The sequence below is a fragment of the Pseudopipra pipra genome, chromosome 12 (assembly GCF_036250125.1).
Source record: "Pseudopipra pipra isolate bDixPip1 chromosome 12, bDixPip1.hap1, whole genome shotgun sequence".
NCBI lineage: Eukaryota > Metazoa > Chordata > Aves > Passeriformes > Pipridae > Pseudopipra > Pseudopipra pipra.
The window spans coordinates 5416253-5442507 of NC_087560.1; the positions used below are offsets into that span (position 1 = coordinate 5416253).

At 46.2% G+C, this 26255-nt stretch overlaps 1 protein-coding gene across 5 annotated transcripts in view; it reads left to right on the top strand.

Annotated features, from left to right (window-relative positions):
- The window catches only part of MYO9A (myosin IXA), a 165621-nt gene that overhangs the window by 20735 nt on the left and 118631 nt on the right, over positions 1–26255 (top strand). For all 5 annotated transcript variants that reach the window (XM_064668604.1, XM_064668606.1, XM_064668609.1 and 2 more), the window contains exon 2: positions 9279–10200. In XM_064668604.1, the coding sequence (XP_064524674.1) occupies positions 9358–10200 (843 nt within the window). In that variant the 5' untranslated portion in view covers positions 9279–9357. The remainder of the gene's footprint in view (positions 1–9278; positions 10201–26255) is intronic.

A 26255-nucleotide genomic window follows, 5' to 3' on the forward strand; every position in this document is an offset into this window, starting at 1 on the left:
CATCGTCTGTGGGCTGAATGTTTTTGATAAATATGGCCTTTAAACGAAAAAACCTCATTTTTTTTTTCTTTTTTTCTGTGAACTAGTTGCTGGAAGTCTTGTTTAAAGTCTGACTCATCCTGTTTGGTGTTTGTTTTGGTTTTGGGTTTTTTGTTGTTGTTTTTTTTTTCCCTTTGTAAGGTAACTAAGCAGATCTAACAGCACAGCTTTAATATTCTTTTCCCTTTGATCTCTGACAGCACATTTCTGAGTACTTTAAGATCTATTCCTTGTGCTGTATAGGCTGTACAGGGAATCTGTAGGTTGCTACCAGCTCTGCATCAGTCTCTGGATAATGGAATCCTGCTCCTGCACACACCAGGGAGCAGAGGGATGTTTTCAGGTTGCTGTTCCAAGCTTTTGACTAGTTCTACATAGAAAAGAAATCCTGATTTTGGAGGATTTTTAAGTGCTCAGTTTAAAGGAGTGGAAGGTCCCTGCATGCTCTGGCTGCAGGGGTCAAGTTCCTAAACTACACACATTGTTTTTCAGTTATTTCTATTACTGTTCCAAACTCTTTAGGTTATTAAATATCCCTGAGCTGGGTGAGACACTGGACGTGGAGAGGAGACAGATAACACACGGCATCATCCTTTACTAAATGTGAAACTAAATCCAGGCCTGAGCAGCCTCTTGATTTCCTGACGAGGCTGCAGCTCCTGCTGCCGAGGGCTGACCTTCATTTCATGTGGAGAAGCTGATTCTCTCGGGGGGGAAATGATTTCATCTGCACATGGAAAATGGGAAAGAGGCACAGGCAGAAGGGGCAGCCGGGGGGGCGAAGTTAGCTGAGGGTCTCAGGAGGGTTTTGAAGGGATGAGGGTGGAATGGAGTGGGAAATCAGAGTTGTAGCAGAAGAAACCAGTAGCTCAGGGGTAGGTGCACGTGGACTCCTAAGATAAGTTTATTCCTATTTGGATGCTTAGGAAAAGCTGGATCGTAGCGTTGCTTAAAAAGTGGGAGACGGAGCTGAAAAACTGGGGAATCAGTTGTTTAAACTCTTGTTTATTGACAGGTGGGCTCTCCCTGAAATACTAAAGAATGAGGTTGGGCTGCTGCCCAGCCAGAGCTGATTCTTGGTGTTCATTCTAATCTTGAGGAGCATCTCTCTTATCAGTAGGAAAGCTGGAATTGTCTTGGCAGAAGAGAAAGCTCCTGGGTTTGTGTTGGCGCGTCGCAGGTAATAATTCTTGGGAAATGCAGTGAAATGGGGAACGCTGGAAAATTTGATTGGAAGCGGATTGTTTGCCAGAAAGAGTTTTCTGTGAGAAGGCTTTAAAACCATCCCTCCCTCACTATGGGTCACTCTCCATAATCCTCCATAAAATGAGGAAAGGGAGAACATCAGCAACCACATTATTCCATCCTCTGGTGCTGTTGCACTTCAATTCCGCTTTTCTCCTAAGCTGCATTATCTCCTTCAAAATAACTTCAAAGCTCTAAGACCGCGGGAAAAACATCTGAAATTATTAATTACTGCTTGACCCAGTATTCAAAAATAACATGGTGACATTCAGTTACGTAAATTGTCCCTAATTCGGTATTTTTAGGGAAACACAGCGCAGGTGGCACAATTTCCAAGGTGGTTTGATGTTTATTTTACGATGTCTGTGGGCTTCATGAGAAGCAAGGCTGAGAAATGTTGGTTTGTCTTGGCTCGTGCTGGAAGTGGGTTGAGTTTCCTGAGGGAGGAGTCCCCCAGGTGAGGATCTTCTGGAGGACACAGTTCTCCAACCCAACAAGATCATTTCAAATGGATCTATGTGTTGATAAATATCAGTATAGCAATATAGAGTTGATATATGTCAATATACACCTATATGTTTTAGGAGGAGAAGGATCCCTTGAATTCCCCAGGTTTTGTTCTCTGAAGCTCTCGAGCTCCTCTAGGATAGAAGCACCTTGTCTTTAATGCTGGTGTAATTCCCAAGCTCTCAAAAAGGGATTTTCTGCAGCTATTTTGGGGCTGGAAGATTCTTCTCAGCGTGAGTTCCTTTAGTCCTTGGCAGCGTCGCTCTGCTCTTACACTTCCTAGCCTTCTTTTTTAAGAGATTCAAAAAGATTTTTAGTGTAAGCACTGCTGGTTTTCAGGCTCCAAACGGGAAATTGTGGGCTGCAAACTAAAATATAAAGAGCTGGGCATGTGCTTGGTGAGATGAGAGGCTGATCCTGAGCCCATTTATGGTCCCTGCAGCCACCTCCCTGTGCTGGTTCTGCCCTGAGCTGGCATCCATGTGGGATTTGACAGGGATCTGTTTTTGAGATACTGACTCCAGGTTTGTTTCCAGTTGGCTTTCCAGAGGCTGAACTGCTCTGTGTACACCTGTAAGGAGCAAATCCAACCAGGCAGGGCGGGAAATCTGCTCCTTTGGCTGTTCAGGTGAGCAGAGTTCCTGTATTGGTGAGGGAGGTTCTGTCTGATGCCCAGAGTCAATCTGGGAAAGCCTGGAGGTGCTGGAAATGGGATTGTGTCAGTTTGGTGAATGACAGATTTATTTGGTGTTTGGAGCAGGGTTGTCCCACCTCTGGCCAGTGACTATTTCATTAGTCATGAGAAGCAGCAAAGCAACGTGTAACAAGGATTTGTCCCCCAGGAATGTCCAAACACTCAGGGTACACCAGGCTCTTCCTTAGTTTCTGGCTTTTTGCTAGTCCTTGCCATTCCATTGGCTGTTCTCATTATCACCTAGGGAATGTGGGAGCAGCAAATCCAACAACAGCCACTTGCAGCCTGAGACAGGATCCAGCAATTCTCTTTGGGTTTTTTAAATGTTATTGTTTATATTACTGGTTTTTTGGTTTCTGGCAAAAAAAGGCCCAGGGAGCAGCTGGAGGACCCCGCTGTCTGTACAGGGGACGTGTTTGGGGAGAACAGTAGAGCTTCCAGAAGTCAAAATGCAGTGACTCAAATCGGGAGCTCAAGAAAGAGGAACAATCCGGGGCAAGATTTTCCTGGCACCGTTTCCTTGGGTCTCCCAGCTCCACACAGAAATGCTGGGAGAGAAGCCAAGATGGAAATCACTTCTCCCATGCAGTTGCCTCAGTCCAGACCTCCCCAACCCTTCTTGTAGTCCCTTGGTTTAATTTTCCTTTATCTGTCCCTTGTCCTTGTCTTTGGGGGCGTCCCCAATCGGTGGGGCAGGAATCCTGTAGGGAAGAGCTGCGGTCACTGCTGAACCCAGATTTCCTTGAACGCTGATTCATCCCCTGCACAGAAGGTTCTTTGACCTTAAGGGGAAGAGTAAGTGATTTGTGTTGTTATGCACGTCCTGATTCAGTTCCTCTTCCTCAGAAACGTTTGTAACAACTTCTAGGAGCAGCTCCTTTCACAACAGCTTTTCTTGCAATTCTTTCTTTTTTTTTAGTTGGGTTTTTTTTCCTTCCCATTTTCATTTTGTCTCAGCTGAGAGGTCTGGCAGATTCCACAGAAGGTGCATCAGCAAATGTGATGGGTGGATAACATCATCCTCATCCATGTTCCGGCTCCAGAGGAGAGGAGCGTGGAGTGGTTGTCAGACCGCAGAGGAATATCAAAACCTCATGACATGAGGTGATTGCAGGCTCTGGAAGGGATTATCATGTATCATCCATGTATCCATGGACTTCTTAAGATCAAGGAATGTCAGATTAAAGTGTGGGTGAACAGAACCCATCTCTGAAAGAGAAGGAGAATCACCTCCAGTGCCCAGCAAGGAGCTCCCAGGTGACGAACTGAAACTCCAGTGTCATCCTCCTCTGTGGAAGGAAGGGACAAGGAGTTGGTAGAGTTGCTTAAAGTGCTGAATTCCCAGTGGAATCCTGGGAAAAAAAACCATGATGTGACTTTTCTCTAATTTTTCAAACCATGGGCAAAGCTGTTGAGCTCAGGAACAAGTTAGAAAACGCTTCCAACCTATTTTGGTTCCAGTGTGGGCAACTGTACATCTTTGGCATAATATGATTTGCATAATTTGAGTGGTGGATTCAACAAGTTCTTTTGTACTCTGGGAATCCCCCTGGGAGGCTGAACAGTCAGTATGGAGTCACCCTTGCTTCCAGAAATATCCCCTTCTGCCAGAGACAGGGTGCTTGGCACTGCCCAGGCGTGGCTTCTCCTTTCATTATGACTCCTGATAAAACAGCCAAAAAGCAGTGTACAAATCCCACTGGAATTGGGGACATGGAGAAGGTTTAACTGCAAAATCATTCGGGTTTGCAGGAAGTGAAGGGACACCAAATTTTTAGGTTCCCCCCCGTTTACCTTGAACTCTGAGCAAGATGAAGCGGGTTTAGCAAGGGAGAAGAATTTCTTGGTTAAGGAATTGGGACCAAAGGGAACGTTGTAAAGGGAGAGGAAAGAAACCACTGAAGCAGTGAGCTGTGTGGTTGGGATGTTGGTGCCGTGGCCTGGGTGTCCTTGGTGGGTGGTTTGGTGCCTTGGGGGTTGGTTTTGGCTCTGTATTGGCACCATCCCACAGGGTGCAGCAGGGACTTGTGTTGCTGCTGAGCCTCCGCCGCCGCCACATCTCCACTTCTGCTTTCCTTTTCTGCTCTGATTTGTCTCGCTGCTTTGGCATCTCCCTCGGGTGCCTCAGCCCAAATGAACTGCTCTGAAATTCAGCCAGGAGACCTTTCTTCTGCATATAGGCCATCCTGGAGTGCTGATGGGGATTTTTCATCTCCATCCAAGCTTATCATCCCTTTTGAACAAGTTCATTTGAATTGCAATGACAAACGTGGTTGAAGGTGTCCCTGCTCGATGCAGGAGGGTTGGACCAGATGACCTTCAAAGGTCTTTTCCCACCCAAATCATTCCATGACCACTGTAACACTTGCAAATCTCACTGTTCCTGCATTAGAGGTTCCATTCTTTTGGATAAAACTAAATTCAGAGAAATTTTGCACCTCCTGTCTTCCCTGCACCAATACCTGGGTCCATAAATGCCTGTTTTAGGTACCACCACCTCCTGCACTTGCACACAAGGTTCTTTGAGCTGGGCTGCTGTAGATGATTAAGTGGCAATAATGTTTCTCTCCCATCAGCAAACGGTGGGAAGAGAAAAACACGGTGAGCACGGAAGAGAAAGATGAGAAAAGGAGAGGGCTGAGTGTTCTGCAGGTGGTGAAACAACCTGGCATGTGAAACTGTGCAGTGAAAACCCAGGTGCTGAGCTTCTCCCTGGATATTCCCCCTGCCTGGGCTATGGTGGCCACCACTGATGTGTTACCCTTGATGTCACCAGGGTGTTATTTCGGGGATCAGCAGCACAAGGCTCTTTGCTCCTGCAGGAGAAAAATCTGGAGAGCTCTTGTGCCGATGGGTTCGGATGAATCAGGGAAATGTGTTTGGATTGGCCATTTCTCTATCAGATTTCGTAAGTTTATCTGGAATCTCCGCCCCACGGGGTGTGACATGATGTGCTGGTGATGGATAAATCCAGGCTGTCTTGAGGAAACCAAGCCTGAGGATTGGGAACAGGGAGAAACTCACTATTTTTGTAGTCCTTCGCCGGGTTATGGGATGTTATAATAAACCCAGTGAACTTTGCTTCCAGAATTGCCCCTTCTGCAGCCTCAAGGCTGACACTGATCTCTGTTTTTTTTTTCCAAATCATTCAGTATTTGGCAAACTCTGTCCGTGATTCCAGGCTTTAGCTGTCACAGATTATTTATGCCGGGTACGGATGCTTCCAGTGCACAGTTTATTTTGGACTTTTGCCACGTGTTGCTCACGCTGAAAGCGAAAATACTGAGATTGGGCTTTCTGAATGTGTGTTAAACCGTGGCCAACTAGTAAAAGATCACACAGAATGGAAAAATCAATCACTGTTTACAAATTTAGGGGCTGCACAAGACCTGATTGACCATTGAAATTTTAGTCTTTCTGGCAACCTGCTCCTAATCAGATCATTATTGTCCTTTTTATCAGGGCCTCTGAGCTCCTTGGAAATATTCCTTTATTTTGGTGTGTAGGAGGACACAAGGCCCCATCTGTAACCCTGTTTGCAGATCCTGTTTTTCATGTTGCCAGTAGAATTATGGTAGTGGAGTAAAACTGAGCAAAATCAGCATCCAGGGTTAATTTGAGTAAGAATCTTATTCAAACCAAGTGGAAAAGGATACAGAACATATTAGACTGAAAATATATGATGGGAGGGCTGGAGCCCCTCTGCTCTGGAGCCAGGCTGGGAGAGCCAGGGGTGTTCAGCTGGAGAAGAGAAGGCTCCAGGGAGACCTTAGAGCCCCTTCCAGTGCCTGAAGGGGCTCCAGGAGAGCTGGAGAGGGACTTGGGACAAGGGATGGAGGGACAGGCCAAGGGGGAATGGCTTCCCACTGCCAGAGGGCAGGGATAGATGGGATATTAGGAAGGAATTGTTGTTTGTGAGGGTGGTGAGGCCCTGGCCCAGGTTGCCCAGAGAAGCTGTGGCTGCCCCTGGATCCCTGCAAGTGTCCAAGGCCAGGTTGGACAGGGCTTGGAGCAACCTGGGCTAGTGGAAGGTGTCCCTGTCCGGGGCAGGGGGTGGAATGAGATGAGCTTCAAGGTCCCTTCCAACCCAAACCATCCCGTGATTACATATTGACTTAAAATGCCATAAATATTCCCTTTCAAAGGTCTGTGAGACCATAAATTTTTGTTCCTGGGAGTTTGCAATACACAAAATGTATTAAATGACCAAAATGGGGCATCATTTTTATATCTTCCCGTTTAAATGTAAACACAGAGTGACACAAAAGCCCTTAATTAAACCAGTGCAGAGAGTCCTGGGTGGCAAAATACAAACTCTGTGTTGTTCTTTTCATGTTCCTGTTTAATTTTTGATGCCCGAGCACAAAACTATTAATAATTTTTAAAGTCATACAATAGCTAAGATGACAGCCTGCTCAGACAGTTGTCTTTAGAAGAGCCTACCATATGCTAATTACCTAATTATGCATCTCTCCTTGCAATGTTTTCTCCCAGATCCTTCGGGAAAGCTGAGTGTCTGCAGGAGGTGCTGATGCAGAGCAGGGCTGGGCTCATGTGCAGCAGTGGTTGGGAGACCACAAGTAATTAACTTCATTAACGTTGCTTTGACCTCACACAATACCCCAAGCCATGTTTGGGGTTGTTACCACTAAACCCTGTGGCACCTCTGGGATTTATAAGGCTTGAATTGACACCCCTTTGCTTTCTGACCTTGCCAAATTTGTTAGTCATTAGTGGCAGCTTCTGGTGTGTGAGTGGTTTTTTTTGGGGGGGGGGGGGAATTTGGCTCCTCTTCGTTCCTGGAGTTCCTGGGGCTTTGAGCATCTCCAGGGGGTTCACGCTTGGCTCGTGATCCTGCTGGATTCCAGTTGTTTGGATGCAGAAGGCACAGATGTTTGTTGTTACACTGATTCCATGCAGAATAAACATCTCTAGAGAGGCGAGGAAAGCGTTTGGGTGGGTGGAGTAGAGTGGCCTGATGCTTTATAGCGTATTTATGGAGCGTGCAGGAGGGAAGAGGGAAGGTCTGTTTGCTCAAGGTAACCAACTTCAAGCCCTGTTTGCACTTCCCACGTGAGTCTTGGATATGCTCTGATAACACCAATAAAAATTACCAGCCCTCCTGGCCTAAGCTTTGAAGTAAAATCTCAGTGAGGAATTATCAAGCTTAAGTTTGCTGGGTTTTTTTTTCCCCCCCCTCCCCTTCTTGAGGAAAAGCTCTGGAGCTGCAGAGCTCCACAAAGCCCAACCCAGCACTTGACTGACATCATCCCTCTTGCATCTGTGCCTGTAGTAAAGCCATAGGAAAGCAGCTGGAACGCTTTCCAGAGTATAATGTATGTCCTGCTCCCGAGCAGCGCGCCGTGAATCCCTGCCAGATGGATCGCGCCGGGACACATCCACTGCCCGGCTGCGAGGAGCGCGTGGCTGGGGATAATATACTGCATGAAATATTGCAGGGGCAGGCAGGACAACAGGGAAGTTGTGCTCGTTTGAGGGCCTCAGAAATGAAACACAGCTCCAAATCCCAGCCTCGCAGTGGATGCGGAAGATGAGGGTGGCTGTGCTCGGATTGAAGGTCCTGGATCTGGGACCCTGGAGAGGAGTGCAAGGACAGGGCAACCAGGGAAATGCTTCCTCTGAATACTCTTCCCAACACTGAGTATCTGAAGTTCCCTAAACCTCTTGTGGGTTTTTTGACCTCATGTTTTTTTGACCCTTCTTGAGTGTTTCGTTGATGCCACGAGGGAAGAACTGTCAGAGTTGTGAGGTCCTGCTTCAGTGGGGCAGCGCTCAAGGGAAAGCTCAATATTAGGATAAGTTTAATGTTAGGATGTGCATCATGTGAACTGTAATCTGTATGGAGTCACTTGATGGCCCAGATCTGGCTCTGAGGGTCTGGCATTTCTCTGCAGTTCCCTTTTGTCTTTATACTGGGATAACTCTTTGGCATCTCCCAGGGCATTTTGGAGTTTTGGAACTGATTGGTGGAGAGCTGAGGCCCATTAACTCTGGATTTACTTTCATTTGGGGCTGCTGCTGGGCTGTCATCTTCTTGTAGTGAGGAAGTTCGAGGAATCAGCTGCTCATTTGGTGTTCCAGCACCAGAGGTTTGTGTTCTGTGGGTTTTAAGCAGTACAAGAGAAATAAAAAATGTGACTGCAGGAGGGAGGTGACTGTAGCATTTCATACCTGGTGCCAGATATGGACATCTCTGGGAAAGGTGGACTTGGTAGGGGGAAAGTGCTGCTGTTTGAATCCTGATGGGTTCAAAATCTCTTGGAGAGAAAGAAAAAGGAGTTTGTTTACTCCTCACTAGCACAGGACCATGGAAAAATGTATCTGAGGCAAGGGACAGGTCCATAGGGTAAGATGATGGTCATTTTATCTCAGGAGCCAAAATTTGAAGATGCTGTGTCCGTGAATTGATTCAATGGGATGTCTGGTGTTTGTTTTATTCTCTGTACAATACACTGAAAATCAGAGGGTCTTCTTGAATCTTTGATGCTTCAGACTTGGGGCAAAATCAGCAGAAACTTGAGGTGCTGTGGGAGTTCCGTGTGAGTAGAGCCTGTGCTGTGGGCAGTGTTTGGGTGTTCAATCCCTTAATTTATGACAGCTTTGGGGTGTGAAAACCCTGCTCTCCTTCCAGATGCCGGTTGGGAATCATCATTTGCTTTCTTTAAGGCGATTGGCATCATTACTTGAGTTGCTCTGTTGCATCTCCTGGTGCATGTTGGCAGCTTTTCAAGGTGCTAAACCACCTGACCTGTTTTCATTTTGCCCCCTTTAGCACTGCTGACATGATGACCTGACAAGCCCCGGGACGGCCCTGACTATGCAGCGCGGGTACTGATGGGACAGGATCCAATATGAGTGTGAATGATGCTGGAGGAAGACGACGCTTCGAGGAGAGCGAGTTCACGCTGCACATCTACCCCGGGAGCATCGCCGAGGGGACCATCTACTGCCCCATCGCCGCCCGCAAAACCTCCACGGCCGCCGAGGTCATCGAGTCCCTCATCAACAAACTCCAGCTGGACAAGACAAAATGCTACGTGCTGGCCGAGGTGAAGGAGTTTGGAGGGGAGGAATGGATCCTCAACCCCACGGACTGCCCGGTCCAGCGCATGATGCTGTGGCCGCGCATGGCCCTGGAGAACCGCATCAGCGGCGAGGATTATCGCTTCCTGCTGCGGGAGAAGAACCTGGACGGCTCCATCCACTACGGGAGCCTCCAGTCCTGGCTGCGGGTGACGGAGGAGCGGCGCCGGATGGTGGAGCGCGGCTTCCTCCCGCAGCCGCAGCAGAAGGACTACGATGACCTGTGCGGGCTGCCCGACCTGAACGAGAAGACGCTCCTGGAGAACCTCAGGAACCGCTTCAAGCAGGAGAAAATCTACACCTACGTGGGCAGCATCCTCATCGTTATCAACCCCTTCAAGTTCCTGCCTATTTATAACCCCAAGTACGTCAAGATGTACGACAACCACCAGCTGGGCAAGCTGGAGCCCCACATCTACGCCGTGGCGGACGTGGCGTACCACGCCATGCTCCAGCGCAGGAAGAACCAGTGCATCGTCATCTCGGGAGAGAGCGGCTCGGGGAAGACGCAGAGCACCAACTTCCTCATTCATCACCTCACCGCCCTCAGCCAGAAGGGATTTGCCAGCGGAGTAGAACAGATTATTCTTGGAGCTGGCCCAGTGCTTGAGGTAAGATGGAAACAACGGGAGCGTGGAAATGTTTTAGCGGCGAAAAAAAAACAAACCCGAGCGGTTGGGAGTTTGTTGTGACACTGCTCTGGGATTATCTGCTGAATGCTGAGAGCAAAGTTCCAACAGCATTAGCAGTGGGAGATGGCTGTGTTTCTGCCTATAGAATCCTACCTGCTTCCAGAAAAAAGAGGAAAAGCAAGGCCAGCAAATGGCTCCCTGCCAAATTTATCAGTGATTGGTTTTCACTCGAGTGTTTCTTAACGCTGGTGATTTCTCAGTGTGAAAATGAGAATTATTGGTAGCCATTCTTTATAGTAATTGAAAAGAGAATGCATTGCACGGTGTATTTATGATGTTGTATTTATGGAGTTTCTGTGCACTCAGCTCCTTCCATCCCTTCCCCAGCTCAATGGCAACTTTCATGGTCAAAACTGTATTTTCTAATCACTAGTGCTTGATTTGCCTGGTGCAACTGGTTCCCTTGTGAGGACTTTTCCTGCACGTTAGAACTGGGCCCTCAGCTTTGCAGATCTGAAACTCTGAAGAAGAATGCAAATCTTCATTAGTTAACTTGCCTTGAGTTTGCCCTGTAACTCTTTGACATGGTTTTCCTTGGAATTGCCAGCTTTACCTGTTGAAGAGTTTTGTTGGTTAAAGCCCATCTGCAGGTGGGTGACGTGGGATCGGCCTCATCCCCGCTCTGGGCCTTGGAAGGTGCAGGGAGGTGGTTTGTTGGCTGCGTCCTCTTCTCTTAAAAGTGGTTTTGACTAAAGTAGAGTGAAACTCATGGATTTGGGGGCATCTGTGTTGTATTTTGAAAGGGCTTTTTTGGCAGTTGTAGACAGAAGTGTCTGCTCTCTGTGATTATATGCCACTAATGAGCCCGAGGACTGGGATCAGCGTCAACTGCCAGCAGAAAACTGGGAATCAGAGGAAGGACTAGTGGTCATGGATGTCTCAGCTAAGGATAAGCAAACAGATCCATTTTGCAAAGCCAACAGGTTTTGATTCCTCTTTCCACATCAAGTGGAATGGCCTGAGCTAAGTTATTCTGGAGTTAGCAAAGGTGTTTGTGATGGGCTTTGCCCTGAAAAGCAGCAAAGCTGCTAAAACTGAAGGTAAAGAAATTGAAAAGGCTTTTTATTTGGGACAGTCTGCAGGAAAATGTGTGTTAATTCTTTTAAAGCACCCAGGCGAGAGGACTCTGTGTCCTTACACTCACAGTGCTTCTCCTGGTGTTGTCCAAGAGGTTGTGGAGCTGTTTCTTGCTGGAGTTGATGAGTAAATATCAGAGCAGGCTCCCACAGTCTACAATTAATGGTGGTTACTGCGGTGACCCGGGGAGATGACCACATTAATTTAAGAAAACCAGCATGAAAACTATTGCATTCCACCTGCAATCCTGTTATTCCACCTCCAGTCCTGTTATTTCTTTGAAGCACTTTCATGCTGGTTGGTTTTTGGTGTGCTCATTAACATATCATGTTGGACCAAGGCCACTTTATAGTTCTCTTTAGCAGTGTCAGAGGGAGCACCTCTGTCTAGGTGAGATTTGCAGAGGTGAAGAAGGAGATCTCCATGAAAGAGGAGGTAGGAGGAAGTTTGGAGAATTGTTTTTTTTGCTTAGATTCTGCTTTTTTCAGGAATAGGTTGTCCACTTGGATTGAGAGTGGCAGCATAAATGGTTCACTGGTAAAGCTGCTTTGGAGGTGGCCTCTCACTTCTTCTGGGGACTGTTCACAGAATGAATTACAGAGTGGTCTGTATTGGAAGGGACCTCAAAGCTCATCCAGTTCCACCCCCTGCCCTGGGCAGGGACACCTTCCACTAGCCCAGGTTGCTCCAAGCCCCGTCCAACCTGGCCTTGGACACTTGCAGGGATGGGGCAGCCACAGCTTCTCTGGGCAACCTGTGCCAGGGCCTCCCCACCCTCACAGGGAAGAATTTCTTCTTAATTTTACATCTTCTTTTCCTTTAAACAGCACCTTTGTAGTTTCTCTTCTCAGTTCCCTTTCCACCAGACAAGGTTGCTCCAAGCCCCTCCAGCCTGGTTGGTGTGTTGGGATGAGGTGGAGGGCAGGGATGCAATCAGTGCACTCACCCACTCAGCCTCTTTGCTTTACTGTCACAAGATCCACAGCTGTTTTTAAGGAGGAAAAAAAGATCTGAATCATATCTGCTCTTTTCTTTGCTGTTGGAACAGAAGTTTGCATTCCTTCGCTCCGGCAGCTGGATGGCTGCTCTGGGGCTTCTGCTGCTTCCAGGGCTCTTGGAGAAAGTGAGGGGAATCCAGAATTCCTTCTGCTCTGCCAGCACCATCCCAAAGAGTTACAAATCAGGCAGGCTGGAAGATAAAGTGGGCATACCTCTGCTTTTCCTTCCCTTCCTAAAATTCCTTAAGGAAGAGCTCTTCAGGGCAGAGCTTTGGGTTGCATTACCCTGCAAACCATTTGCAGATTTGACCTTGTGATTTGGGGTTGAAATTTTTCTTTTCTCTGGAAGCTTAAAGGTCAAACTTGTGTATTTTAAGTTTTTTTCCTCTTTTCCTTCATTCTCCTCCTCTCCTCCAGACACCTTCTTCGATCCCTTTGTTTTTCCTCCACATATCAAAGATTAGATTATATTCAGCTCAGGTTTGTCTTTCAGGAGGCAGTGACATCTTTGTGCTGCAACTCCTGATTTAGGGAATGGGGCAACTAAGAGCTTCCTTGGACCTGCTAATCTCTTTCCCTGCTTTCAAAGTGTCTGTGGTAGGACAAGAACCTCCTGTTCCTGGGAATGCCATTGCTGTCGTGCTCACACGGAAGCGGAGCAAAACTGAGAGTGATTTATTTTTTTCTGCAGCTTTGCTGTTTTCCTAATTTACCTTTTTTGAACAGCTTCAGGCTATTGTTTGGGATTTCTTTTTTTTTTCCATGAGATTCCTGTGAGCCTTTCCCAAATTAGACTTTTAGGGCTGGCTGTCAAGACAAGCTGCTACTGCCATCTAAACACGGTGACATCATCCACAGTTGCACGTGGTTTGAGGCGTGTACTGAGACCAAGTGTGTCCTTCTAAAGTCCATTTGATGTAAATCCTATGGATTTTCTTTTTCCTACACTGGGATTTAATAGGAAAATTTTTTTTCTAGTGGTGCTCCTTGAATTGGAGCACCGTGGTTGGAGTGGTGGATATGGTTGCAATATGCTTTTTTGGGTGATAAATATTATTATAAAATATTTATGTATTTATATACTATTTGTCATAAATTATATTCCTTAAATATCACACTTAGGTTTCCAGTAACAAGGTTCAAATTGGTTTAAAAATAGGTGGTATTTTTTCTACTTTTCCCCATTTTCTTACAAAGCCCATGAGGGGCTGGAGTGTGTCCAGAGAAGGGAATGGAGCTGGGGAAGGGTCTGGAGCACCAGGAGCAGCTGAGGGAGCTGGGGGGGCTCAGCCTGGAGAAAAGGAGGCTCAGGGGGGACCTTCTTGCTCTCTCCAACTCCCTGACAGGAGCATGGAGCCAGGTGGGGGTCGGGCTCTGCTCCCAGGGAACAAGGACAGGAGGAGAGGAAATGGCCTCAAGTTGTGCCAAGGGAGGTTCAGGTTGGATGTTGGGGGGAAAATTTCTTCACCCTGGAAGAGATGGGGATGCCCATCCCTGGCAGTGTTCAAGGTCAGGTTGGAGAGGTTGAACAACCTGGTCTAGGGGAAGGTGTCCCTGCCCATGGTGAGGTGGTTAAACAAGAGGACCTTTGAATCCTTTCAATCCAAAGGATTCCATGGTTCAAGCAGTGCTCTCCTTAGGAACTGTGATTTAGCCACAGGGATATTTTGCTCTCTAAGTAGGGAATTCGTTGATGTGGACTTAGGACAGTGTTTGAAGACCTTTTTTTCTCTTTAATTAGATTAGCTAGAAACATCCAGATGAACTTTTTATTGGAATCCCAGCTGTTTGCCTAGACTATAACCCTTAGAAGTGAGATGTGGGTGTGTCCCTCTGCACCAGTGCAGCCCGTGAGCATCCTCCTCCATCCTCCTCCATCCTCCTGGGCCACACTTCAGCTTTCCTGGCGAGCTCAGAAAGCAACTTCATTTATTACATCTTGGTAATTTTATTTTCTTTCAATTCTCAGCAAAAATGCAGAAGCAGGAAATTCCTCCCTGGCTCAGGTGTGCCCAAAGGTCACTGGGCAGGTATGGGATGAACCTTGATGTAAAGCATTGTTTTATCCAGATTGTTTTATCATCCGTCCCTTTCCCAGCGTCTCGTTTGTCCCGGGGGCGCAGCAACGGCAGCTCCACACGCCGAGCGTGTTCCCCGAGCAGCTGGTTATTTACCTCTGCAAACATCCCACTCACATCTCTCAGTTGCTCTAAAAATAAAATAAAACAGCCAAACAGCCGACAGGCCGAGGGAGCTGCCCCTGCCCTTCCCTGCTGACGTGCGTCTGCAGCATCTCTGCCGGGGAAAAAAAAGGGAATTGATTTCTTGAATTGCTTTGGAAAAACTGCAGCCGGGTTTTTTTAGAGACGGCACCGCTCTTTGCATTCCCGGTGGGTGGGGGTTTGCACGGGAACCTTGGGAGCAGCAGCTGGAATTGCTTTGGGATTTCTGGGGTGGTGTTGCGCAATCCGCGCCTTCAGCTCCGCGGGGAAGTCGGGGCTGCAACCTGGAAGGGTGGAGGAACAAAAGCCCTTGTTTGTTCTTATTTCTTTCATCCTGATTCTCGGGTTGTTAGAGGAGAATGTAGGCAGCGCCTCAAAGGGACTGAATGTTATTCTCTAGGACGTTGTGGTCGTGCCCAGCCCCTTCCAGCTGAATCCAGCTCGGGCAGCAGCAGCTGGAGCTCCGGCCCCTGAGAGGTGGGATGGGAACGGCCCCGCGCCGCCGGGACTGCAGTGGATGCTGCTGAATGTTTCCAGAGCCAGACAAAGAGCCATTGAGAGGAGTTAAAAAAATCAATTAACTGGAAGGATCAGGCGTGTCCTGGACTTCCAGTGTATTCTGGTGGCACTGGACAACACAGAGAGGCCAAAGCTCAGTGTGCAGCATCCTCTGCAGCTTCTCCTACACCTGGTTATCCCAGATAGGACCAGCTCCACTGGCAGATTCCACCCTCTTAACTCCCGTGGAGCCAGGAGAAGGGGATACTCTCATCATATAGGAGTTATGGTGCCGTTGCCTGTGAGAAAAGACATTTGCAAGTGGCTCATATTCATATTTTTACCTGGAACAACATTAATGGGCTGTAAACTTTGAGTATATTCCCTTTTAATCCTGTTCCTGCTTGAAACAGTATTAATGGGGGATAGAAATATCAGTCAATTCACATTTTTACCCCCCACTTAGAACAGTATTAATGGGAGATAACCAAATTCCATTAAAATGGCCTTTACAAAAGAAATAGGTTCTGTGACTCAGTCAGTGTTCAGTTTCCAATACACCGATTCTTTAAGTCATTAGGTTGTATCCTGTGGCTTTGGAGGTTTAATATCCAAAAAAATGGATTTGTATGAAGAGGAGAGGGAAGATTATTTTTAACCTCTCACACCTGCTGTTCTCCTTGCTCTCCTCTTCGAGTTTGGGGTAGGTGTTGGTGCAGCAGCCAGGAGTTTTCCCCGTTGTGTTCTTCCCTCCCCAGTGGCTGGAGAGGTTTGAGAGGGAGATTATCCAGCTGATGCCTAATGTGGGAAGAATTCGTGCAGGCAGTGACACAAAGGGCTCCCACAGCAAGGCTCAGGCACCAACTGCTTTTCCCCAGCGCCTGCAAAATGCTGTTATTCTTCAGCTGGGGAGATTTGACACTTTCAGGCTCTGTATCAAACAGCGACTTGTTCATCCCTTTCTCTGACGCTGAATTATTCAATATTTTCCCTTCAGACTCTCCCTGCCACAGCCAGATGGGCTGTATCAGTGGCTGAGTTTAATATTATTTTTCATTATTTGCTCTCTTCAGCAAATATTTCTGTACTCCAAAGTCCAGAGTGTTGCTCTTCAATGACACAAACTGTTTTTTTCTTCCCTGAGATGGATTTGTTATTAAAGCAGGTTTTTACGAAGCTGCTTTTTCTCCACCCTTAAGAATTAGCATCTATTTTGTTTCCAGGAGGGGAATGCTAAATAAACCCTGCCCTTGCTGGGTGGAGCACTCACCTTACAAGATATCCAGACTTTATGGCCCCCTAAATATCAGGATCTCTGGCTCTCCAGGCTCTATAAATATTTATGTATCTATACAGTGTAATCCTGACTGTGACCCACAGGGACCAAGTGTTCATGCAAACCCAGATGATGCTCAGCATTCTGTGGTATTAGAGAACAATTTACTTTCTTTAAAAACATTTTTAAAATATCTTTCAATGTCCTATTGCCCCAGTGGATCTTTTATTTGGGTTCGTAGTCAGCTTTTTAGGTAAAACTTGAATATCAGGCTGCACATTGAATCAATCATGAAGGAAGGGATGATTTTCTGAATCCTTGTTTTTTCTCTCTCAAATGTATCTCTCAGTATGTTTATCAAATACTGTAATGATAATGTAGCACTGATAAATAATGTTTTTGCTCAGAGATTGTGCTGTTACTGTGCAGTGAGGCTTCTGTGAGGACTTAATAACCCAGACAAGGACTTTTTATCCCTAATGTTAATACAGCACCGTGTTTTTCTAGTCACGGAATGAGGAGTTAATGCTGTAGCAGGGATTTTGTTTCTTCTCCCCCCCCTTCCCTTCCCCCAGTCAAAATACAGATTTTTTTCGGTTTCCAGGATCATTTACTGAGACCCTTTTGACTTTTCTCGTGGCTGGGGAGCCTGTGTCGGATTTGCCACGGTGGGTTGGGTGCTGGGGGGGTGCCAGGTGGGTGCTGTGCTGCAACCTGGTCACCCTTGGTGGGGAACAGAAGGGCCTGAGAACAAGGAGCCTTTGTTGGACTGGGACTACACCCAGCTCCGAGGGGGGGCAGTTGGCAAATTTGGGCTTTTTAATGGTTCCTGCTGTGCCTGTGGATTTTCCAGGCACAAACCCTGAGTGCTGTCCCCTGAACTACTCTGCCCCAGGAGCAAATCCCTCTCCTGCTGCATGACAAGGTATCAGTGGCTTATTGAGCTCCAGAATTAGAACAAATTGTTTCCCAAGGCAGCAAAAGAAATTTTCTGACTCTGCCCTCTGTGTCTCCGAGCGGGAGAGGTGCCCCCTCCTTATTTATAGCACAGAAAATGCTATTTATAACAGAAAAATTGTTGTCACTTATTTTATACAGTGGAGAGACAGAGAAAATGTGGTTAATTATGGAAGAGGCCAGAGTGGATCATCTGGTCCCCCCTCCCTGCTCCAGCACATGGTAGTGTTGGATCATAGGTTGGACTTGATCATCCCAGAGGTCTTTTCCAGGTCTTTTCCAGGTCTTTTCTGTGATAACCAAGCCCTGCAGTGGTGCAATGTGTGCATCTTATTTCCCACCTCTGCTGCAGCGTTTTCTCTGTGGTCCCAGTGATTACCAGATCCAAACGAGTTTAACCTCCTGCTCTGACCCAGTGGCTTTGCCAAATTCGACAGGAATCAGCGAAGAGAAGGGAGGCAACGCGGGGAGGCAGAGCTGCCCCTGTTGGTTCACCCTCCAAGGTTAAATATCCTATAGAGGTGAAGTCAAAGCTCATCCTCCCCAAAGCCCACAGTTGCACAAGTTGGCAAATAAACTCATTGTTTGCCGTGTTTGCCGAAGGGATCCGCCCCAACGGCACCGCCAGACCGGGACTCGTTTTCTGCGCTTAATTAAGATGGATGAGGATAAACGTCCTGCCAGACAGTCGAGCCTGTGGCTTTGTCACAGGGATTGGGGATCTGGGCTCTCACGGGCAGAGGGGAGATGAAAGGACAGGCGGAACCTGGAGAGTTCAAAGCAGTGGGGACGTTTTGCAGGTCACTTATTTTGAGAGGTAAAAAGCATAAAACCCAACTTATGTCCGTTTTGCATCAGCGTGAGCGACCAGAGTGTTCTGTCCCGGGGTGATCGGTGTCCCCCCGTTCCTGTTTGGTGTCGGGAAGCACCACTTGTGTTGGAGAGAAGAGCCCTGGGGAGCGAGGTCCTGCTGCTTTGCCCACAGGGATGGCTGTGCTGGAGGAAGGATCCACCTCATCCCATCCCTGCCAGGGCTTCCCTGCCAGCCCCACCACTTGCAGGCATCTGGAGCTCAGGGATCTCCTAAATCCAAGTCATCTCCAGCTGGATGGAGGTTTGTGGGGTCAACGTGCCTGGAAGGAAAGCCAGAATAGGGGAAAGATGGGACAGTATTGAGTGAGATTCAAAATAATTACGCATTTAGCACAGCACAAGACAAATCAGGATCATTGGCTTTTATGGAAACCATTATTTATAGTTAAAAAAAAATATATATCTAAAAAGGGAAAGTTCAGCAATTTCTGGCCGTAATGCAATTAAGAAAAAATATTTAAATTTTTTTACCAGCATTGTCCAGATCTGCACTACCCTTGTTTGGTAGGAGGAAAGAAAAACAAAAGAATGGGATTCCTGTGCCCTGACTTTGTGGTAGAGATCCAAGATTTACCGATTGTCCCTAAACAGGCAGATTTACTTAAAGGTTTTTAATCGGGAGAAAAATCTTGGCCGAGGAGGGAGAGCAAAGGAAAATGAAAGCATGTGGATGAAATGCTCACATCCAAGAGAAAGGCAAAATGTTCATGCTTTAATTTGCTTTGTCGTTGAGGAAATTGGAATTTTTGGGGAGAAATGACAGGTTTGGGGAGCAAAGGTTTGGTGTGGTGGGTCGGGTGGGAGCTGTATCCCGAATATTCCAAAGCAGAGCAGATCTAATCTCTCCAGACTTCGCGTGCTTGGAGAATAAACAAGAAAGAAATACAGGGAGAAACAAATGAAAAAGAGACGAAGCAGATTTAATAACATGAAATCTTTTTTGGAGGAATTACTGATTTCTGGGAGTTCCAGATTTTCTGATGCAGGCTGGGAGCTGTGAGGGGTGGGGCTGAGCCTCTCCTGTGGGAAGTTTGACTGAGGGTTTTCTTCTTCTGTCTTGCAGATATCCCTGGGAAGTTGAATTATCCTTTGATTAAGGGGATTGTCCTTAAGAGTAGAAAATTCCATAGTTTTTTTGTGGAGGGGGCTGTGCTGAACCAGAGATTTGGGGTTGTCTCCTTAAAACAACCATCTCTACAAGGCTTGTATCCACTTCTTCATCCAAAGGGAACTTTGCAAACGTTGGGAATACTCTTTTATGGTTTAGTTTAAGGCTCTGCAAAGCGTGGGGTTGGAAGTGTTGGAGTTTGTGTCCCGGGGGCTGGCGATGCCTGAGGAATGTGTGTGAGTTATTAGGCTGAACTCGGCCTTTCTGGGCCAGAGTGTTCCTGGTATTTGGAGGCCTCTGGGACAGAGGTAACTTTGCCAGCAGTCCATAAATTTGAGCCAGGCTTTTTTACCTTAGTCAGGGAATTCACGCCGAGCTTTCCTCGGGCCGGGGTTCGCGGTGATCCGATCCCGGCGCGGTGCCAGGCCCAGCCACGGGCTTGGTTGGTGTTCCGGCGCTCGCTCTCTTGGCTGTCGCATTCCCGATCCATCGGTTCCCTCTGTGCCATCTCACTCCTGGAGCTGTTATCCGGGAGGGGATGGATGTGGACACTCAGCCTGGAAAAGCCTCTCTGCTTCCCTCTGCTCTCTGTGGGCCCTGGGAGGGCACCGGGAATGGCACCGGGAATGGCACCGGGAATGGCACCGGGAATGGCACCGGGAATGGCACCGGGATGCACATTCCAGGGAGAATGATGAGGAATTCAGTTGAAGTCCTCCAAAGAGCAGCTGGAGGAAAACCTGGGGTGGAGTTTGGTGAGTTTGGGGACATTTCATACAAAAGAACCCACAGAAATGGGCATTGCAGGGGCAGAACCAAGTCCTAAATTATATAATAATAATAACAGCAACAACAATAACAATAATAACAATAATAATAACAATAACAATAATAACAATAACAACATAACAATATTAATAATATATCCAATAATAACAGCAATAACACACACACAAATATGCATTGCAAGTGTCATAAAAGTTTTAAATAATCATAATAAACAATAATAACTACTCTGTAATATTAATATATTGTAATAATGATGATGATGATGGTAATTCTTTGAATGCACACACAAATCTGCATTGCCAGGTGCCAGATAAAAGTCCAAAATAATAAATGTGTATAATGTCTTCAATAATAATGATATTAATAATAATAATAATGATGATGATGTCAATATCTGCTCTAATAATATATGTAATATAATATTAATTCTGTGAATGCACACACAAATCTGCATTGCAGGTGTGGCATAAAAGTAAAAAATAATAAATACGTAATAATAAAAATAATGTCTCCTATAACAATAATAAATGTTAATATCTGCTCTAATAATAATAATAATGTATGTAATATGTTATTAATCCTATGAATGCACACACAAATCTACATTGCAGGTGTCACATAAAAGTCCAAATATAGGTAATATAATAATATATTTGTAATGTAAATTTATATATATACACACACTAATCTGCATTGCAAGTGTCACATGAAAGTCCAAAGTCATACATAAAATAATAATATCTCCTATAATAATATATGTAATGAAATATTAATGTAATTATATACACATGCCCAAACAAGTGTGTATTGCAGGTGTCATATAGAAGTCCAAAATAACAGATATATAATAATATTTGCTAAATTGATATATGTAGTGTAATAGTAATATGATATTATATACACCCAGAAAAATCTGCATTGCTGGTGGCACATAAAAATCCAAATTAATATATATTAATATGTACTATAATAATTTATGTATTAGTAAACATCTGTATTCATATACATACAGAAAAATCTGCATTGCTGGTGTTATAGAAGTTCAAAATTATATATAAATTAATAATATATATTATAATAGCAATCGTAGCAATAATAATCATACCAAAAAATCTGCATTGCTGGTGTCGTGTAGAATCCCCCAAATAATTAATCAAGTAAAAAGCTTTATTGCACCTTCACTGTCAAGCTCTAACCCATGTAAACCCTTTGTGCTCTGGAAAAGCACAGCTGGGATGGACACCTCAGTTGTTTGGGGGAGTATTTAGCCCTGGGAATTTGTGCAATATGTTAATTAGTGCATGTGTTAATGAAGGGTGAGGTGTGTTAGTTGTATGTTGTGTCAGATAACTGGAGATGCTGCTCCAGTGTTTGGGGACGTCACTGGGAGGTGACATTTATATTTATTTCATTGATTCATTCAGTTTTAAAGGAATTCCAGTGAATCCCTTGGAACAGCAGCTGCTCAGTGCTGGGATGAGGATGATCTGGAATTCCCAGCGGTGCTGGCAGGGGATGTGTTGCTGGGCAGGGATATTTGTGGAGCAAATACAGCACAAGGCTCGTTTCCCCCCTTTGCCTTCCTTTTTTTCCTGCTAATGGAAGCGTGGAAGGAGCTGCTCCTGCATCCTCTTGACTGCCACTGGATGTTTGCTTTAAATCTGAATATTCTATTGGACAAGTGTTGGATTAGCATTAAATGGGGAAATAATGGGAAAAAAATTGTGGGGAGAGCACAGACCTTCCGAGTCCTTTGTGACCTGTGAAATCTGTGTAAGAGTTCCCTGTGGTGCTCACCTGCCATTCCAGCTGCCCGTGCAAATGGCCAGTCCGGTCTGAATTCACCCAGAATTTACTTTTACTCCCCATTTTTGCATCGTGTGGCTGCTTAAAATGATGGATAACCCAAGTCCTGCTGCTCCGCTTGTGCGGACGAGGATCCACCTTCCTTTCCCAAACTGCCTCATGTCCGTGGGCACAAAGTCCTTTGCTTCTTGCATGTTCTCAGCCTAACAAGTGGTCATCCAAGAGCTGTTAAGCCTGGATTAATCCTGGGCTTGGGCTGCTCCGGGGGGGATCACAGGGCGTAATCTTGGCATTAATGCCAGGAGATGGGAGCGGAGCTTCCCAAAGTGCTCACGCAGCACAAGGAGACGGTGCCGGCGCCTTCGGCCTCGCGTGCTGCTCTGGGCTGTGGGGGACACAACGGAGCCTTCTGGAATTACATCCCAGCTGGAATATTTGTAATAACAGAGATGCAGCCTAAATACCGTCCTGCAGAAGGGAATTACGTGGGTAATGAATGGGTGCGACCTGCCTGGTGATGTCCCGGGTTTTTCTTCCTGGCTCGTGCAGCCCTTCCCTCTCTCCAACATCTGGTTTTCATCTGCTCCAGGAAAGCCAAATAATTTCAGTGAAGCTGAGAGAAAACATGCTTTAAAAAAAAAAAACCCAACATGTTGGTGTTAGCCTGGGTTTCTGCTGGGGTTAATAATTGGATTTCTCGGGTTGTGGACAGAGTGGACGCTCCCTTGGATGGGTGAGTTGGTGCATTGTCTGATGGACAAGGCAGTTATGGCTGAGCCAGGGCTGAGTGACACATTCTTCCTGCAGTGATAAAGAACATGAGTTGGGGTTACCCTAAATTTTGGTGCAGAGCAGTGAGGCACAGGGGGGATGGGAACAGCCTTGGTTCAGTGGGACTGGCTGTGCTTCCTCGAGGATCAAGGCTGCAGGAATATCTGCGTCTGTTATCCTACAGCAAACACCTGTTTCCTAAACTGCCAACTACTGGAAATATTGAAAGCAAATAAATAAGTAATATAAATAGGAACCAGGTTAATTAAAACCCTCGCTGTGTAACATATGAGATATGCAAACATCAAAGCAATATATATGCGAGATATAGAAATATTAAATAAAAATACCTTTTTCTCTTTATATCTGCACCTCTAAATCTGAATAAGGTTGTCACTGGGGCTGATTTTAAAGCTCAGCCTAGCGTGGCTCAGTGCCTGCCTAATCACCCCCACATTAGCAGCCCCCCCTTGACTAAGTTTTTTAATTGCACTTTATTGATCGCGGGGCTTTTAAAGACGTCTGTGAGCTCTCGGCGAGGCTCCCGCGGCATCAGCCCCGGCAGCGGGACCTCCAGGAACACTCAGGCTTTTTGCTTTCCATTTAGGCTGCAAAACCCTCGTGGGCCATTAGATGGGCTGCCCTCAGTGGGGTTTTGGTGCTGTGAAAGCTTCATCAAGACACAATTACGAGTAAGCAAAATATTTCTGCTTTTATGTATCAGTTGCGTCTGTTCGGCGGGAGAAATGGAGCTGGGAGGAGCTTTTGGAATAACTAGGATGTCTCACCTCCTGGCTTAAGGCACAAAAGCAAATATTGAAGGAGCCCTAAGTTTGTATTTTGATTTAATGGTTGTAATTTTTAAATTGCTTTACGGTTATCACGTCGTAAGATCTTCGCCACTAATTTTTCCAAAGAGTTTAATTAAGGTTCGAGCTTTCAACTGGAAATTCAAAAAGAAAAATAGGTTTGGACTTACTGTTAAGTAAAAAGTAGAATAGGTTCGAGTTCTTGCTTTGAGGGTTTATTAAGTTTATGCTTTGAAAGAAGACTCTGTGTTTCATGGAACCAAGGAATGGGTCGGCTTGGGAGGATTCCCATTTGTTTGACTTGATTCCAACCACAGTTGATTTTACTCCATCCTCCCATTGCCAGATCCACACTTGAATTTCTTAGGAGCCCAGTTCCTCCTGCCCAGGATGCCATTGGGGCAGGGCACTTCCACTGCTCAGAGAGTCTTCAGGAGAAGTTGTGGTGGTTTATTTTTTGCTCCTATTTTCTTCCTTGCCATCGAATCAGCTCGGTTTAATTTTGTGCATCTTGCTGGGGCAGTGCCAGGGCTGGGGTAAAGAGGATGAGAAAGGTGAAATTCTGTGAGTCAGGACCTAACTGTGTGGATAATTCCATGGGGATATTTCCCCACCTCTTTCTACCTGTCACCTGAGTTATCTTTGATGTGTTTGTTTTCTGAAGTGGCACTGGAAGAATTGCAAATGCAGTAATATGTTTTTAGGCTGGCTCAGGATCTTGATCCTGTTGGGAATAGGATCCCCCATGTATTTGTGCTGCATCCCAGGGAGCAACAGAGTATAGGTGGGAACCTCTTAAAGTGATGTTGGTCACTTGTTGTCAAACTTTGATTTTGGAGCTCATTAGCACCAATTCCCTCCTTTTTTTCCCCCCTCTTTTTTTGTACAGTCCCCGATATTGTGGGATTTTTTTTTCCCCTGCCTTCTTTCAATTCCCACCTGGGTTTTAATTCTTACAGTAACTTTAGCCTGGTGAGTTTTCAGTAGCTTCCCTGGTCCTGGATGTCATCCAAGGGGAGCAGGAGCAGTGAAAAGGAGAGATGAGCGGGGTAAGGCCTCGGGAATTGGACGCCGGAGCCGGGTGACCGAAGCCTTCCTGCTGAAATCTGGCCAGCCTGAGGTAGGACAATCGTGCTGCTGTTTTCCTCGGGAGTTATAAACAAGAGGATGAGGCTCAGCAAGAGAAAGAAAGATTTCTTTCTGTGGTTTCCTTTTTGTCAGTGGTTCGGTTTCCTTCGCCACCCTCCTGAGCTGCAGGCAGAGCTGTCTGGAGGAGAAATGCTGTTTGCACACGAGTTTCATTTTTGAATGGAGGATTTCACTTGCTCATTAGGGTCAGTGAAGAAATACATTTAATACCTTCACTTTAAAGAGGCAAACAAACCTCTCCTTAGCTCCCACTGATGGTTTTTTTTGGGGGGGTTATAAAGCTGCTGTGAGTGAAGCAGCAGGAGCAGCATCCCCATCTTTCCCACTGGGATAAACAGATGCACTCCAGCAATTCCTGCTACATCCTGCCTGTGTTTTGTAGTGCAAAAAGGAAACAGAATCATAAGAAGGTTTAAATAATAAATTCACATCATCCCAAAGGCAACCAGAGTGGCTGGGCCCCTTCCTTCAACCCCACTTTCAGGGCGATGGGTACTTCATTGTTTAAGGGAGGGATCTTTCAGCCCTATCCCCATAAAATCTTTCCAAATCCCTCCAGGTGATGTTTGTGGAGACATTTAGACTCTACAATGACCACTGGAGCGATGGTGTCCTTGGTGTTCTCAGGTTTGGATGGTGTATGATGAGATTGTTGTCTGACAGCAGGGACTTTATAGCTCCACGTGTGGAATAAAGGCTTTGGAAGTGGGTAATGGAGAAAGTGAGATCTGGATCTCAGACACCTCCCAGTCTGATTCCTCCACACACACATGCTCGATGAGTTGGATTAAAATCATGGAAACCATGATCTCTGTAGCTCTGCCTCGTGAAGGGAGATCCAAGGCATCAGAACTGTGGGTTTGGATGTGAATTTGTTCTTTATCGAGAACACAGAAATTCCCTGTTGGCTCAGTCGTTGTGCAGTCTCATGGACCCTCAGGAAGCTGTGTGTCAGTCAAGGCTGATGTTTGTCATGACTGGAGAGCTGGAGTTGTGCCTTTGGGCGTGGTTCTGCCCTCGGTCCTGCAGGCAGGGGTGCTCTGGTGTTCCATCCTCCATCCTGGAGCACCAACAGCTCCTTTCCTTGCGAATAATTGCTGGTTCTCAGTTCATTTCTACAAACCAAGTGTCATTAGTGCTGACCCCCTCTTCACTCTGATGTGCTGCTGTGTGTCAGGTCACCGCTCGCTTCCCAATAATAGCTGGGAGTGTGGTTTTATTTCTGCTATAAATTATGGATCACTGCTCAGCACAGGGAGTGCTTGTTTTTCCCCTTCCTTTTCACGTCCCCGGGCTCCTCTGCTTAAAGATCCTTTTCTCCCATTGGGTTCAACTGATGAATCTCTTCCTAAATTCAGAAAACACGCTGTGAATTTGTCCTTGAGTTTGTCTCAGCCTGGCAGAGGAGTTGTACTCAAATCCTGGCTGGGTTTTCCAGCTATTCCGGTTGGGCTGGTTAAAGATACTGTTACATTTGGCTACAAAATTTCCCACCTCCCTCTGTGTCCCATCGCAGCTCCTTTGATATCGACAACAGCTTGTGATTATAGTTTATGTGCTGTATATTTAGTTACAGAAGAGTTACCAAAAGGCTTAAACAGGCTGTGGTGACTGTTCAAAGGCTGAATGAAGAAATGCTGG